General features: G+C 40.8%; 1 protein-coding gene across 1 annotated transcript in view; it reads right to left on the reverse strand.

Moving 5' to 3' along the window:
* Positions 1-367: 367 nt before the first annotated feature.
* The window catches only part of SUSD4 (sushi domain containing 4), a 187280-nt gene continuing 170651 nt past the window's right edge, over positions 368-16996 (reverse strand). The window contains exons 4-7 of the mRNA XM_042440120.1: positions 5276-5467; positions 4042-4186; positions 2414-2796; positions 368-875 (exon numbers count right to left, since the gene is read on the reverse strand). Of these exons, the coding sequence (XP_042296054.1) occupies positions 847-875; positions 2414-2796; positions 4042-4186; positions 5276-5467 (749 nt within the window). The 3' untranslated portion in view covers positions 368-846. The remainder of the gene's footprint in view (positions 876-2413; positions 2797-4041; positions 4187-5275; positions 5468-16996) is intronic.

Raw genomic sequence — 16996 nt, forward strand, 5'->3', positions numbered from 1 at the left:
TGGATTGTGACCCAGGTGTTTTTTGTTTTTTTTTTAACATCTTGAAGAGTTTCGTAAGATAATCAAGTCAAATGCAATGTAGCTGTTATAATGCTTACTTCTGTTTTATCTTAAGCATTCTGTACTATCTTAACATGACAACATTCTTTAGATCATGACTTAATTTCTTTTTCTTTCTTTCTTTTTGTTATTGTTACCCAGAAGAGCAATTGTTTTTTGGTTGCTGGTGTTCTACTTGTCACATCCAGCTCTTTCAATGACACTATCATTAGCTAAAGTTTCCTTCCACAAGCTTAGTAAACACAGACTATTAAGGAATGACCCTCTCTCAGTTTAATTTCAACACTGTTTATTCTGCCCCCCCCCCCCAAATAAATTAGGATTCTTTTGCAAATTGTGGGCAATCATAAATATGAAGCAGCTTTGATAAAGCAAAATTTACATAATATGACATGTTTCATTAGGCATTTTTGTACCTGTACCACAAATCACTCTCTCTGGTGTTTCTAAAGAGTTGTTAAAACTTCCTGCGATGCAGATACAATCGTCACTATCCATGAATTTACTGTTCTTTTTCAGTGACTAGTCTCATCAAATCCTCAGGATTCATTTTGTAAAGCTGCTTTTGAATAGCTGATGCTCTCAACCTCCAAAGTTGATTAAGATATGCATACAGAATCTGGTGACATCATAATGTGAAAGATATATAAAAACAGAAAATACCCTCCCCCATCTTTAGTCAGTTTTTATATAGAGATTTATATAGATATATAGGTATGTATGTATACATATGTGCATGATATTTTCCCCAAACCTCCACAAAAGTATGAGCAAGATTTGTGTAGATTAAGGGTCTTCATCCATCAATGGAATTTCTAGAAAATAAAAGAAAGAGTTAATTGGGTTTTAATTGTGAATTCTCTCATGGGAGGACCTGCAATTTTATTGAGCTACAATAAGCCACCAATAAGGTCACTGTTGCTAAGTGGTTAAGGCAGTCAGCTATGCATGGATTCAGATTATGTTTTTCTAATGTCACTGCACTTGTGCAATCACAGAGTTGGGTGTTTCATACAAATCAGCACAACTGTCTATGGAGTGAAGCACTACTACTACCCTGTTTTCAAGACAAGAATTCAATGAAGACTGAAAGTATGTCTACTCAACTAACGAGTGTAAAGTCTGGCATACATTCAGGACTAATATCAGTCCATCTGAATTAGTAAATTGTGTGAAGAAGCTCAATATGTAACATGTTGAGGCTACCAATCCTTCAACTAGCCAGAATCTTAAAGCTTACTGAAATCATTTTGTAGTAGAGCCTATCAAATGTTGGATTAAAACTATGATCTTGTGTCTTTTCCTTTGCTTTCACAGCAGAAGACATTCCTAGAATAAAAGGAGTTAGAATGAACAACTGTGCTAATCTATTCTCATTCATAATGGACAGCTTACACTAGGTGGCTACTGTTCATTTATTATATAGTACACCCTGAATGATCATAACACAAAGCAATAGTAAGCACATTCTAAAACCACTGAAATGGGAAGTATTGATACTGGGAAATCAATACTGCAACAAGATGATTAGATTTTTTTTCTGATGTGATAATGGAATACTAGGTAGGTATACTGAATCTTATTGTGATTCACTGTGCATATTTTACGATTTTTGATAAGATGAAGAAATGGCCTTGTAAAGTGATCCCCATTCTTCAAGTCCATACTGTAACCCAAATTCCCCACATGTTGTGGGTTTTTAATCTAATGGAATGTTAACAGCATCAATTTTCTCTGAGATAGGATGTGGTCTCATTTGATAAATCAGTTACTTGTTGTAACTAACAAAATGAGTCAAATAGACTTCCAACAAGTGTTCAGTAGTTTGTAGTGGATAAAATGTTAACATTGTTTTATTAGCTTAGTTGATGGCACATAATGCTGGTGGTGAGTCTTCAGGTATGTTTTACTCAAAGGAGAAAGGTTTGTCTTGCCTTTTGTGGTTACACTCGTTGTTTTGCTGCACTTTGTACTTCAAGAGGCAGAAATTTATTATTACTAAACACTCATTTTGGATTAGAAACACGGAGAGTGAGGAAATCAGTTGATATCCAATGAGTCTGTTAACACTGTGTAGTCAGAAAACACTAACCCTAGCCTTCTCCTGCAATTAATTCTTTTAAAAGACAAACCCTTGGTAGAATATGATGCAAGACAGTGGTAATTTAACTTTGGGTTGTAGAGAATTAATGTGTATTCTTTTAAATAAATCACGAACAAAACAAACACAGAACAGAAAGAGCGACCAAATCCAAATTGTTTCTCACAAGCACAATCATATGGCTTCTTCATACAGAAGAAAAATAACCCAACATTAAAGTAAGCCCACATAATGTTCAAAAATCAAAATTACCATCTGCAATGTCAATGCTTGGGCTGGTAGATGCTACTTCCCCAGTGGTGCTGTTAATAGCATCAGTCCTCTCTGAGACAGGATATGCTCCCATCTGACACACTGAAGATGTGTATAAACTTTGAAGAAGTTCAGAAGATCCTGAAATGCTGTCACAGGTATCAAACTCTGCTGGCAACCTGTCCAAATCATCTGGCCCAGGATATGCTGGAGGGTTTTGATCATCAGCCTGCAAAATATACCCCTGGCCTGCAGGGGACATACATCCTGGTGCTAAGGCATTCAAGCCACTGCTAACAGCTTCATCGTAGGAAGGAAGCATGACAGGAACACCATCCACCACCACAAAGTCAGGTCCACTGTTGCAGTTCTCCTGAGCACCTCTATATTGGGAAAAGAGAGTGAGAGAGAGTATGCCTTTGAGGACAGTTAAGTACCATCTTTTAGTAATAGATAGGTTTCACAGTCTACAATGTTTTTAATCATCTGAAATGGAACTAGTGCATCATTAATTATTACTTCAAATATACTCAGATATCTGTTCTGGCTGATAGTCATGTGCAATTTGTCACAAGCAGGTAAATAAGTCTAGCAAATCAAAGAACAGTTGAGGGAAGGAAAACAAGCAGCTGGGAGGCACAGATAAGAAATTCTCTGCATTCTCACACTGCACTGTAAACATCAGGCTTTATTAAGATTCCAGAAATCACAGGCATATAAGCGAGGATAGGAAATCCTATGAAGGAACAGTGAAGGCATGTCAAATTATTTTAATTATATACTGGATCTCTATTGCCCCTTATCACCAGCTGACTAAGCACTAGAGCACTATAAAGCTTGTAGCTGCCTCTCATTTGGAACAAGAAGAGTGACAGTGTATCATCATCTCACTTCATAATAAATTCTATCCTAGAGTGGTTCATGATTTTTTAAACATCTAAATAAAATGCAATAAAACAACAAATATCATGGAAACAAAGTACTTAACACACCATATAATCATGGTTTATTGTCAAGTTATATTTGACAATGCTCAGGTCATAATTAAAATGCCAGGCGGAATAGATTTTTCCTGATTCCTTATAGATAAGAGAATAGGTATGTATTTGGAAGGAGTGGTGTACTTAGGGCACCCCATCTGAAAAGAACCCACACACCATCCCCTCTTGCTCTATCTCAGATGGTAATGGTAACCCAGAGCTATGCTTCATGAGAAGATCTTAACATCTGGATAGGCTGATCTGAGAAAAAGTATTGTTAAAGCACCTGGGTTCTATGCTACTAAAAGGGCCAAACTAAGAAAATGCATGGAAATGAAAAGTTAAGACAAACACCTTCACTTCCAAAACATGTAGATAATAAATATTTTGTGCAATTTCTGATGGACAAATTAACACTAGATATGATGTCTCCAAGCACTTAAGTTCTCCCTGATACTTCTGTAAACTCACAGTGCTATTCCACCAGAAGTGCCATTAGTGAGATATGCTCAACAAACTACTGTCTCATTATATTCAAGTTATATTCGACACTATCTGTAATACTAGATCAACCCATTTTCAAACTCCCAGCCACAGCATCAACTGCTGCATTTAAACGATGCTTACAAATCCTAATGCAGAACTAACCTTGGAAGAAAGCGTGCTTTAAATTTGGTCTGGAACATTCTGGCTAAAATGACTAACAGAAGCACCAGAAGAACACTTGTAGCAGTGAATGCCACAATCTTCCACGTTGTCAGGAGAGTTTCTTGTGTATTTGGCCAGGTTTGTTCTGTGACACAAAAGGCAACAAAAAACAGCCACATCAGATAATAATAGTTTAATCATTTTTTTTATTAGAGGTCAAAAGGATCACAGCCCAATGACAGTTATTTCTTTACATTTTTATATTTATAATATTTAAAAAAATATATTTGCACACTAAGGCTATACAGGTATACCTCACTTAACAAAATAAATGAGTTCCTTGACATTTCTTTATTATCAGAGACGTTGGTACCAGATGCAGAAATAATATGGAAAGAATAGGGATAGGTACCTTTGCCATAAAAAAAGACAAGAATTAAAACACTTTTTATTTGAAAGTGGAGAGGTGAAATATATGTGCACAGGTGAAATTAAATAACCAGGGCAGGTAAGCCTTGCGTAAGTAAACAAAAACTTTTTGAACCTTCTAGAGACCACTTGAAATTTTCTTCCTAAATTCATCAAGGGATGGTATTTTCTTTTACCAGACTCCACTTTTCTAAGTTTTCATTTTGGTGGTCAAACTTATACAACTATACTTGTGTGTGTGTGTGCGTGCGTGTGTGTGTTTACATACTGGGAGTAGATAGTAAAGTAGGCTAGACTGCTTTCCTGCCTTCTCTCTAATTTGGTATTTATGTATGCTCTGGAGGTGGCTGCTGTTAACCTTACCTATTGTAGGTAGCCACACACATCTGCAATCAGGCTGGTTAAAGCAGAATCCCATTCTGCTACAGCTCAAGCTTTATTGCTTTGATTACTGCAGACCAGTTGCTGCAACTTGGTACTGAAAGTCTATGTTCCTCCAGCCCTCTTTCACCATCCTCTTAATGTCAATCCTGCTTTTAAAAAATCTCCAGCTAAACAGAGAAAAAGAAGGAAACAGCTGTGTCTGGTCAGCGTAAAAAGACTTTGTAAAAAAGAGTTTGTCAGAGGCTTTGTTACTTGAGGTATGCCTGTATATCAAAACAGTCACACTTCAAGGTAAAATAAATATTACAATAAACTATGCATTATCACGGACAGTTTCAGCATAAAAAAACACCCTCTTTGTCCTTATTTAGTGAAAGTTTACCGTCTAATAGTATTAGAGTCACAAGTTTTTGTTGTTTACCTGTTTTGATACAGTATACTTGATATGATGGAAACCATTCTCCATACTGGCAAGTGATATATTTGTAATCATTGGTGAGAGTGTAGCCAGGATCACAATAGAATTCAACCACAGTTCCATGGTTGTAATGTTCACAAGGCCGCGGATGGCAAATGTAATCTCCATGAGTCACCGTAGGAGGTAGTGGACAAACTTTGACAAACATACCCAAAAAAAAAAAAAAAAAGGAGGGGGGAGGGGGACAGATTAGTTACAATAATACATGGTATCAGTAGATGTAAATTGAATATTACATGGTATGTAGCTCTATGTTATGCATTCAGAACACAACAACATATTTATGTACATCCCTATATTTATGCCACTAGAACCACCAACAGACAGGCTCCTTGCAACAGCAATGATAATTTTCATTCCAAAGCACGGTAACGACATGGTTCCTTTCCCATACTAATTTAGGTATGTTGGGGATGAGTCCTGGGACTTCTGCATGCAAAACATGAGCGCTACCCATTATGTAATTTTCCGTCCCACACAAAAGGTAATATTGACAAGCATATGTTCCCCTATGCATCCTGGGATTTTACCTGACCTTTTTGTTAGATTTGGCCCTGGAAATAACAACAAAACAGGAGTTTATCCTCACAAACAACCACACTGTGAGATAGAATAGACTAAGCAATGTGACTGGCTGAAAGCCACACACTTGCTTCATGGATGAAAGGGGATTTGAACTTGATCCAAGAAAGGCAAAAATATCACTATTTATTTAAATGTTTTAGGAGACTAAAGTAAATTAAAGCATCTACCATCTCAAGGCAAACTAATTAAATAAAAAACCTTCTATATTCATTTCTCTCATTTTTTTATTTTGATGGATGAACTTGAAAAAATATGTATTTATTATTCAAAAGTCAGGTGCCCAAATGCACTGGAGATACAAAAAACAAAACAAAACAAAACAAAAAAACAAAAAACAACAACACAAAAACCTGGGTTACTTTAAAAAGCTCTGGTTCTTTTTCCTTCCAAGAAAAGAGCAATCTGTCCACTGCTCCCCTCTACAGGCTATCGTGTTTATTTCATGCCTTTATTATGCAGTAAAAACCTACTGCATAGATATAAATAATGCACACACCAATTCACAACAGTAGATTTTCCACAGAAATCACGATTCAGTAACTTCTTCCCATGCATCTACTTGCATGAATAATGTATTTCAAAAGTAATTCCACTCCTACCCACCCCCTCCCCTGCAAAAGAGCACAACAAGACATTAAATGAACCTTCAAGAGAGGCTGATTGTAATGTGCAACATTGTCTATTCTGCATGCCCTAGAGACATGGCTTTGTTTGCATTTTCACTATGAGAGTTTTTATAAATTATAATAGCTTGAAACTAGAGCACGTAATTCACAAAGAAAGCAATATTCAACTTCTTTTCCAAGCTGGACTCAACCCAAGGGAATGGCAGATGATTTATTAGGAAGTCAGCAAAAGATCTGAACTGTTTTCCATGTTGGTCTTAAAACAACTCATTTGAACAGGAAGGAATCAGGGGAAGGAAATTGCCAACATGCACCAAAGAACAGGTTGCTTACCTGTAACTGCAGTTCTTTAAGAGGGCAATCTGTGCCCTCACAAAAATGGGTCTCAAACCTGTGCAGATCCATCCACAGAATGTTCCAGAGCTGAGGAGCTCTGGCTGGTTATCCCACTCCTTTTGGTGCCAACATAAATAGGGCCAAGAGCTACTCCCCCCATTTTCCTTTTGTCTGTCATACGATTCCCTTCTGGAGCTTTAGTGCTGAGCAGTTTTTCTTCTTTTATTTTTCCATTATTCTTGATACTTATCCCTCTGTGCATGTGTGTACATATACATACATAACCCCCCTCTTGTCTTTTCCCCCCCCCCCCCCCCATTTACCTCTGATATTTGTCAATGATTAGGAATCTTTCTATGGCCTTCAAGGCCCTATTTAAAAGCTGCATTTTGTGGGTGTGGGGTTTTCTTCATACAGATGACCTTGTGGAGTGCTTGTTCTGTCTTGAAGAGGGTTACTATGACAATCCTTGTCCAATTTGTTGAGGCTTTAGTAGCAAAGTCCTCAAAAATTACACAGACTCTGGACATGTTTGTGGGAACAATCTCTCAAAGCCACTGAAGCAGCTGTGAAAACCCATCCGCTTCCAGCTTTCACCTCCATTTGCAAGCAGCTGTCACTGGCATTGGTTGTTCAGGGCCCAACTACATCTTCAGTTACTATGGCCTCTTCTTTTGTTTACTCTTCCTTTAGTTGCTCAAGATGGCCCTGAGCTACTCATCTCTGGAACGTTCCAGGGGTGGATCTGTGCAGGCATCAGACCCATTTGTGTGAGGCACAGAGACTATAAAGAAGTATTACTCAGTGAGCAAACTTCAGACAAGAATAATCTTTGTTGATTAAAGAACATTTTATTACCTGCTGTCACTAGCCATTTCTTTGCTTTTCTGTCTAAACATCTTTGAAACAGTGTTCATTCTAGGGCCCTGGCACAGATGATAGGCTGTCAGAGATATGATTATGCATAACACTGATCCAACAGTAAGCAAGATGACAAGATTTTCCACCAGACAGATTAACTGCTTTCAGAATCAAAATGCCAACCCTATAGTAATTCCACTTGTTGTCTGTCCTGACATTTCAGAAATAATATTAGGGATGAAAAACAATAATGTAAAGGGGAGATGAAGAATGCTTAATGGGCTTCCAAAAAATGAAATACTTCAATATACGAAATAGAGCCAGAGTTGGTAGGATGCAAGAAAAGGGAATACTTCCTTTAAGCAAGATAGAATTAAATATTCTCCATCTGTTGTAAATTAGCTTGGTATTTAAAGTCCTGAATTCAAAGGTTAATCCTGATTAGAGTGGACCATTGAATGAACAGAATCTTGGTTAAGTCAACACTTCTGTAAGTACCTTTGATTCAATGGGCAGTGGTGTCACTAAGGCGGTGCAGGGTGTGTGGACCACACTGGGTGAAACCATCAGAGGGTTTGTCTACTTCCTCAGATGCACAGGAAGGACAAGAACAACCAGGAAGTAGATCAAGACTACAAAAGCTCATGGTACAACTTCTCTGCACAGTTAGTTTCGAAGGTGTTACAAGGTCCCTTTGCATATTGATATTCATAGAATCATAGAATCATAGAATCATAGAGTTGGAAGAGACCACTAGGGCCATCCAGTCCAACCCCCTGCCATGCAGGAAATCCAAATCAAAGCATCCCTGACAGATGGCCATCCAGCCTCTGTTTAAAGACCTCCAAGGAAGGAGACTCTATCACCCTCCGAGGAAGTGCATTCCACTGTCGAACAGCCCTTACTGTCAGGAAGTTCCTCCTAATGTTCAGGTGGAATCTCTTTTCCTGTAGCTTGCATCCATTGTTCCGGGTCCTGTTCTCTGGAGCAGCAGAAAACAAGCTTGCTCCCTCTTCAATATGACATCCCTTCAAATATTTATACAGGGCGATCATATCACCTCTTAACCTTCTTTTCTCCAGACTGAACATCCCCAGCTTCCTAAGTCGTTCCTCATAGGGCATGGTTTCCAGACCCTTCACCATTTTTGTCGCCCTCCTTTGGACATGCTCGAGTTTCTCGATGTCCTTTCTGAATTGTGGCGCCCAGAACTGGACACAATATTCTAGTGGTGCCTGACCAAAGCAGAATACAGTGGCACTATTATTTCTCTTGATCTAGACACTATACTTCTATTGATGCAGCCTAAAATAGCATTGGCCTTTTTAGCTGCCGCATCACACTGTTCACTCATGTTCAACTTGTGGTCTACTTGGACTCCTAGATCCCTTTCACACGTAGTTTCATTCAGCCAGGTGTCACCCATCCTATATTTGTGCATTTTATTTTTCCGCCCTAAGTGCAATACCTTACATTTCTCCGTGTTGAATTTCATTTTGTTAGCTTTGGCCCAGCTTTCTAGTCTATTCAGGTCATTTTGAATCTTGATCCTGTCCTCTGGGGTATTAGCTATTCCCCCTAATTTGGTATCATCTGCAAATTTGATAAGTATGCTCCCAATTCTGTCATCCAGGTCATTGATAAAGATGTTGAATAGCACTGGGCCCAGGACAGAGCCCTGTGGGACCCCACTGGTCACTTCCCTCCAGGATGAAAAGGAGCCATTGTTGAGCACCCTTTGGGTTCGGCCGGTCAACCAATTACAGATCCATTTAACAGTTCCTTTGTCTAGCCCACATTTTACAAGCTTGTTTGCAAGAATGTCATGGGGAACTTTGTCAAAGGCCTTACTGAAATCAAGATATACTATATCCACAGCATTCCCTTCATCTACCAAGCTGGTAATTTTATCAAAGAAAGAGATTAGGTTTGTCTGGCATGACTTGTTTCTCTGAAACCCATGTTGACTTTTTGTGATTATGGCATTGCCTTCTAGATGTTCGCAGACCCTCTGTTTAATGATCTGTTCCAGAATCTTTCCTGGTATTGATGTCAGACTAACTGGACGATAATTGTTGGGATCCTCTTTTTCCCCCTTTTTGAAGATGGGGACAACGTTTGCCCTCCTCCAGTCTGCTGGGATCTCTCCTGTTTTCCAGGAGTTTTCAAAGATTATTGCCAATGGCTCCGATATTACATTTGCCAGTTCTTTTAATACCCTTGGATGGAGTTCATCTGGTCCCAGAGACTTAAATTCATTTAGATTAATAAGGTATTCCTCTACTATCTCTTTACTTATTCTGAGCTGAAATTCCTCTATTCTGTCCTCTGCTCCATTATCCTCAGGTTGAGCACCCTTTGCCTTTTCTGAGAAGACTGAGGCAAAGAAGGTGTTGAGTAATTCTGCCTTTTCTCTGTCTTCTGTTAGCATCTTGCCATCTTCTCCACGCAGTGGCCCTACCGTTTCCTCCTTCTTCTTTTGCTGCGGACATATCCAAAAAAGCCCTTTTTATTGTTCTTAACCTCTCTAGCAAGCCTGAGTTCATTCTGCGCTTTAGCTTTTCTGACTTTACCCCTACACATGCCTGCTATTTCTTTGAATTCCTTTTTTGTGATTTCCCCCTTTTTCCATTTCTTATACATGTTCCGTTTCAAACTTAGCTCGGTTGAAAGTTCCTTAGTCATCCATCCTGGTTTCTTGAGACACCTCCCGTTTTTCTTTCTCACTGGAACTGTTTGAAATTGTGCCTTCAGTATCTCCCTTTTGAGAAAGTCCCATCCATCCTGAACTCCTTTATCTTTTAGTATTTCTGACCATGGAATTGCCCTCAATACTTCTCTAAGTTTACTGAAATCCGCTCTCCTAAAGTCTAGGATGCGTGTCTGACTATGCCTGGCTTCTCCTTTCCACTGTATTACAAACTCCAGGAGAACATGGTCACTTCCACCTAATGATCCCACCACTTGCACCCCATTAACCAAGTCATCCTTGTTGGTTAGGATCAGATCTAAAATAGCTGACCCCCTTGTTGCCTCTTCCACCTTTTGGACCATGAAATTGTCTTCCAGGCAAGTGAGGAATTTGCTAGGCCTTGAGGATTTTGCTGAGTTTGACTTCCAACAAATATCAGGGTAGTTGAAGTTGCCCATCACTACTACATCTCTCTTTTCTGACTGTGTGGTCATCTGTTCTAGAAAGATATCATCCAATTCCTCAGTCTGACTTGGGGGTCTGTAGTAGACTCCCACCGTAACATCCTTGTTGTTTCCCTCCCCTTTAATTTTTACCCAGATGCTCTCCACCTGGCTTCCATGATTGATGTCCTGGATCTCTTCACTGGTGTAAATATCTCTGACATATAGTGCTATTCCTCCTCCTTTCCTGTTTGGCCTATTTCTCTTAAAAAGGTTATACCCCTCTATTTCCACATTCCAATCATGAGACTTATCCCACCAAGTTTCAGTGATGCCTATTATATCATATTTGCTTTGTTGTACTAGGAGTTCGAGTTCATCTTGCTTATTTCCCATGCTCTGTGCATTAGTGTAGAGACATCGCAGACCATCGTTCCCTTTTACTTGCTGCCTGTGCAAGTTTTTTTGCCTCCCACTGTTGGGTCCTTGCACTTTTTTTCTTGTTTCCTCTATGTCAGTTTGACTATTTTTGCCATCCCTTTCGCCTTCCTTAATATTGTCTCCCTTCCCCTCGGAACTCAGTTTAAAGCCCTCCTGATCAAGTTCTTGAGACTGTTGGCAAAAACATTTCTTCCAACTGGCATGAGATGCAACCCGTCTGTTGCAAGAAGTCCCTCCTCATGGAACCGCAGCCCATGATCGAAGAATCCAAATCCTTCTCGGCGGCACCATCTGCGGAGCCAGTTGTTCACATCCGCTATTTTCCTCTCCCTTCCTGGACCATGCCCTTCAACTGGCAGAAGAGACGAGATGACAACCTGTACATCCATTCCTTTCAGCTTCCTACCAAGCGCCTCGTAATCCCTTTTGATGTTCTGAATGCTGTGTCTTGCAGTATCATTAGTTCCCACGTGGACCAAAAGGAAGGGGTATTGGTCAGAAGGCTTGACCAGTCTTGTCAGCCTCTCTGTCACATCACGGATCTTTGCACCTGGAAGACAACACACCTCTCGAGACATCTTGTCAGGCCTACAAATCACTGCTTCTGTACCCCTCAGCAAGGAGTCCCCCACTACAACCATACGCCTCCTCCGAGGCTTAGCAGCGACTGTTCCCTCGGGTGGGACTCTCAGGCTCCCCTGCTCTGTCCCTGAAGTCTGTCCATGCTGCTCTTCTTCATCCTCCTTGATAAGGGAAAGAGCTTCGAATCGATTCTCTAGCTGCAAGCTCCCAGAACAATTCCTTCTTGGCTTACTTCTCTTTGTGACATTCCTCCAGCTGTCTGCCTCCTGTGTATGGCAAGTGACCTCTTCCACCCTAGCATCTTCCTCTGCATGGTACTCATCCAAGATGGTTAGTTCTATTGTGTCCAGGAAATCCTCTTGTTCCCTAATATGCTGAAGTGTAGCTACTCTTGACTCCAGCTGCTGTACTTTCTCCTCCAAGAGTGCTACCAACTTGCACTTGGTGCATGTGAAGTTCTCGACTTCTGTAGGCAAGAAGAGAAACATCCCACAAGAGTTGCAGGTGACTACAGCAGATCCCTCGTTGTCCATACTGCAAAGTCTTTAGTAATGACTATAATAGTCAATCTACTGGGAATACTACTTTAAAGGAATGTCCTGGCTGCTATCTGATACTTAAAGTCAAGGTTCTATTTCAATATCTGATTCTAACCTGATGCCACTTGAGTAGAGTTGTTGAGTTAAAGAAAACTAAAACTAACGGCGCGCGGCTCTGGAAGTTGGTATATAAAGCTAGTCTTCTAGCTCCGCCCCTTGTGACTCACAGATGTGACTCACAGAAGCTCCTCCCCTTCAGCAATAAGCACACGGTCTCAAAATGGCTGCCAAGCAGCTCCTCTCCTTTTCCTCTCTCTGGCCGGACTGCTCTGGAAGGCTCTGGAAGTTGGTATATAAAGCTAGTCTTCTAGCTCCGCCCCCTTGTGACTCACAGATGTGACTCACAGAAGCTCCTCCCCTTCAGCAATGAGCACACGGTCTCAAGCACACGGTCTCAAAATGGCTGCCAAGCAGCTCCTCTCCTTTTCCTCTCTCTGGCCAGACTGCTCTGGAAGGCTCTGGAAGTTGGTATATAAAGCTAGTCTTCTAGCTCCGCCCCCTTGTGACTCACAGATGTGACTCACAGAAGCTCCTCCCCTTCAGCAATGAGCACACGGTTCCACATTAACACAGCTATTATGTATCTGAATTCTACCATCAGAGTAGGTTTCTTAGTGCCAGACACTTTCCTGCATCCCAACCATGACTTTGACAGGCAGACTTTGCCTCAGGTAGGCTGGGAGGAACAATGACCTTCTTCATCCACCCACCACCACGCTATAGCTCTGCCCCCTCTCTTCTCTAACTTTCCAATATTTTCTCATGCACATGTTACATCCACACACCCACAGTTAAGGATGTAATAAAAAGGACTAGGAGGGCGGGGATCAGGATGGGATGACATGCTGGTTATTCTTCTGATCCAGATGGGGGGAGAGCACTTGCTTGCATGCACACACACATGAAACAGCTGGTTGTAGTGGGAGGGGTGAGTTTTACTTAGATTCCGCAATCAAAGCTGACTGCTACTAATTCAGATTACTTCAGAAACTCAAAGGTTCTAGCAACCTCTGACTGGACGAAGTGGGAAGGCCATAGGGAACAGATGCAGGAAATGACTGGAAGTACAGGGATTTGATGCTATTGCTGGAGGAGCTAATCCAAATGCTGGAAGTTTGGCCTCCTTGTTATCTTAAAGCAAACTCTTTGGCTTGGGTTGGGTCAGAATTTTGCTAAGCAGCCTAAGGAAGATGATTAGGGAAAGGGTTGGCTGTCTGGTAAATTGGTAATGAAATTAACAATTTCCTTTCATTCCTGTTCTGTGTTTCTGACTGTTTAGCATCCACAGGCAGTTAATGTCTAACCCCTTTGGCCAATAAATTATCCCTTGCTATATTTTATTCTTTTCATAAATTAAAAAAGGATAATTTCTTGCATAAGAAAAACACTATGATATTCAACAGGTTGCTACAAGTTGATAAGCAACTTGGAAGCACATTAATACCAAAGCTTCCAGTATCTAAAATGCCGTTCCTGTGGATAAGATAATGTAAAAGAGTAATTTTAATGTTATTAGTTATTTTAGGTGAAGGTAAAGGTATTCCCCTTTGACAAGGTTGTCAAGTTGTGTCCAACCATAGGGGGCGGTGCTCATCTCCATTACTAAGCTGAAGAGCCAGCGTTGTCAGAGCATGGAACACTATTTACCCTCCCACTGGAGTGGTATCTGTTTATCTACTTGCATTTGCATGCTTTCAAACTGCTAGTTTGGCAGAAGGTGAGACATGTGATGGGAACTCACTCCATCATGCAACACCTGAGCCTTGAACTGCCAACCTGCCAGTCTTGCAATCAACAGAGTCAGCATCTTAACCACTTGAGCCATTGTATAACACTAGTTATTTCACTATTTTTAATGTTATTTTACTAACATTTTCATAACATAACATGATATGGAAGGAAGTCCATGGGCTTCCGGATCAGATGAGTCAATGTCAGTTTAGTAACAATTCTGATAGCTTTGTGACTGGTTTTATTTTAATTTTTTGTCCATTAAACATTAAAAATAGACATATTATCCCATGGCCAAAGATTTTCAGATTTACAAGGATTTACAGATTATGCACAACCTGTCTGTGTCGTGTCAAGTAATGACAGATGACACAACACAGTGAGCCATGCCTTAAAGCACAAACATAATTAACAGGCATATGGAAGAAGAATGTCAACCATAACAGAAATAGCAACAAACCCCCCAAACCTATTAATACAGATATCTCCATGGCACAGCTATATGAAATTCATCTAGGCTATAACATACTCTTCAAGAATTATGGTTGCCCAAGACTTGCATGGTTATTTATATTACACATTGTTTAATTGTAGGCCCCCATCATTGATATATGGACACAGCATTGTGAACTACGCTAAAGAGCATATAGCCAGGAACAGGTGGGAACAATACCTGTGTTAGTAACATTATGTCTGCATTGCATGGCTGGGCCAGAGGAGAATGTGTTGGGACCCTGATGCCGATGATTTTGCAACAAGCACAATGGGTGAGGCCTCCTGGTGTGATCATTATTCAGTTAGGTAAAAACAACCTCAGGCAAATCAAAAGATTGGTGCTTGTGGAGAAAGCAAAGGGTAACCTTAACCTTGTGCCCAGCACAAAAATTACATTCTCCTGTTTCTTTGAATGCCATGACTGGTGTGGAACTGAGAACCTCAAGAAGTTGGACACTGTAAGACAGAAAGTTAACAAGGCAAAGTGACTTTGTTGTTTTGTTTGGTGGACAGTAGATACCACTGTGATATTTCCTTTCACCTCGCTAATTTATATAGGCTAGAATAGATAGCATGTGTCAGACTAGGGGTAAGTACTTGGCTGGTATGATATATATTATGAACTGTGGTTAAAGTTGCAGCTGCAGTAGGTTGGACAGGAGGTAGCAGGCCCACCTCTCATAATGGTATGGTGATTAGATCTAGTTGGCATGGTGCCTGAATCCAGTTCAAGGGGAGATGGGGCAGATGCACCCTGTCATACATGGCTGTGGGAACCTTGGGGGTAAGGGCATAGTGGCTTCTGCCAGTGTGGCATCCCATGCCTTCCCCCTCAGATATCCCCCACAGAGTGGGCTGAGTGTGTAGCAAGAGGGTCAACTGTTGCCTAGATTCAGACCTGTGCTTGGGCCAAGCCTCTTCAGCTGTGAACAATAAAGTTGTATGGTCAGCCCTCTGTATTGGCAGGGGTCCAGTTCTAGACCTCTCTGCGGATACCCCCAAAACATGGGACCTCAAGTCCCATTAGTATCAATGGGTTGGACTGGATGGCCCTTGCAGTCTCTTCCAATGATGCTGACATGTGCTTGGCTGTGTCAACACAGCTGCAAGCAAACAACACCATTGATTATAATGGGGCAAGGCTATCTGTGGATGCTCCAATCCATGGATGGCTAGCCCGCTGATATGGAGGGCTGAATGTAGCTTTTTTTCTTTTATTCCAACAGATTTCTGTTAGGGTGATTATTTGGCACTGTGAGACTCCTCTCACCACTAATCCTGAAAATATAACCTTATGTAAAAGAAACTAAATCTTTTTATTAAAATAACTTTTTCACTATTGATGCTCTTTTCCTCCATTAACTCCTTATATTGGCAACAGATGGGAGAATAATGGTGCAAGTTTAAAAATAAGCACATGTTATTCTTGATTCAAATTGTGCTTCATTCTTATTGTAGTTATACTCCTGAGAATAAGGGCTTTTCCTTCATGCCTGGCATGGCTAAGTAATGAATTTTATGCAAATTCAGACAAAGGCAGCCTCCATTTTCTTTGGAATTTGCATGCAACAAGAGAACACATTGTTATTTACGCTCACAAATTAAGATATTGATTTTAATTGATACCCTTCAGGTTCATCCAGGCCTTCTCAAAAGAAATCAAAATGTCAGTGGCTACTTTATAACCAAACCTTTTTAAATCAAGCAGCTGTTGGGCATCATATTTACACTTCTCAAAATGCCAGACATCCTTAAAATAAAATATTGAATCACTATTTATCAAAACTAGTAGAATAAAATGATTGCTGTTTACAGTGGTGTCCCTAATATTGGTGTCACCTGGGACAGGTGCTTGGAAGGGGACTGTAGGGTTGTGGTGGTGCAGCCTACCCGGCCCCCCTCCATCCTGTTGCCTTGCTCACCGACCCCCCTCCCTTTTCAGCTGGCCACACGGCCGGCCACCACCCACTGATTTGCACACTCAGGGTTGCTGGGGACTAGGTAGGCAGCCCAGCAAGTGAGGCAGCAGGAGGGGTTGGAAGGGGTGTGCATTGCCCCTTCTTCTCCTGTGTCTTGGCTATCTTGCCCAAATGAGCCACAGCACCAGAGAAAACAGGAGGGACAGGATGATGGCCCAACCAGGGGTCAACTCTCCTCTAAGGTGTCACCTGGTCTGCTCTACACTCCTTGCTCCCCCTTAGTAACATCATTGGCGGTTTAATTCAACATTGGCATTATGAAGGACCTTTTGCAAAGTATTAACTGAAAGTAGG

Source organism: Sceloporus undulatus, chromosome 1 (genome assembly GCF_019175285.1).
Source record: "Sceloporus undulatus isolate JIND9_A2432 ecotype Alabama chromosome 1, SceUnd_v1.1, whole genome shotgun sequence".
In the NCBI taxonomy this organism is placed as follows: domain Eukaryota; kingdom Metazoa; phylum Chordata; class Lepidosauria; order Squamata; family Phrynosomatidae; genus Sceloporus; species Sceloporus undulatus.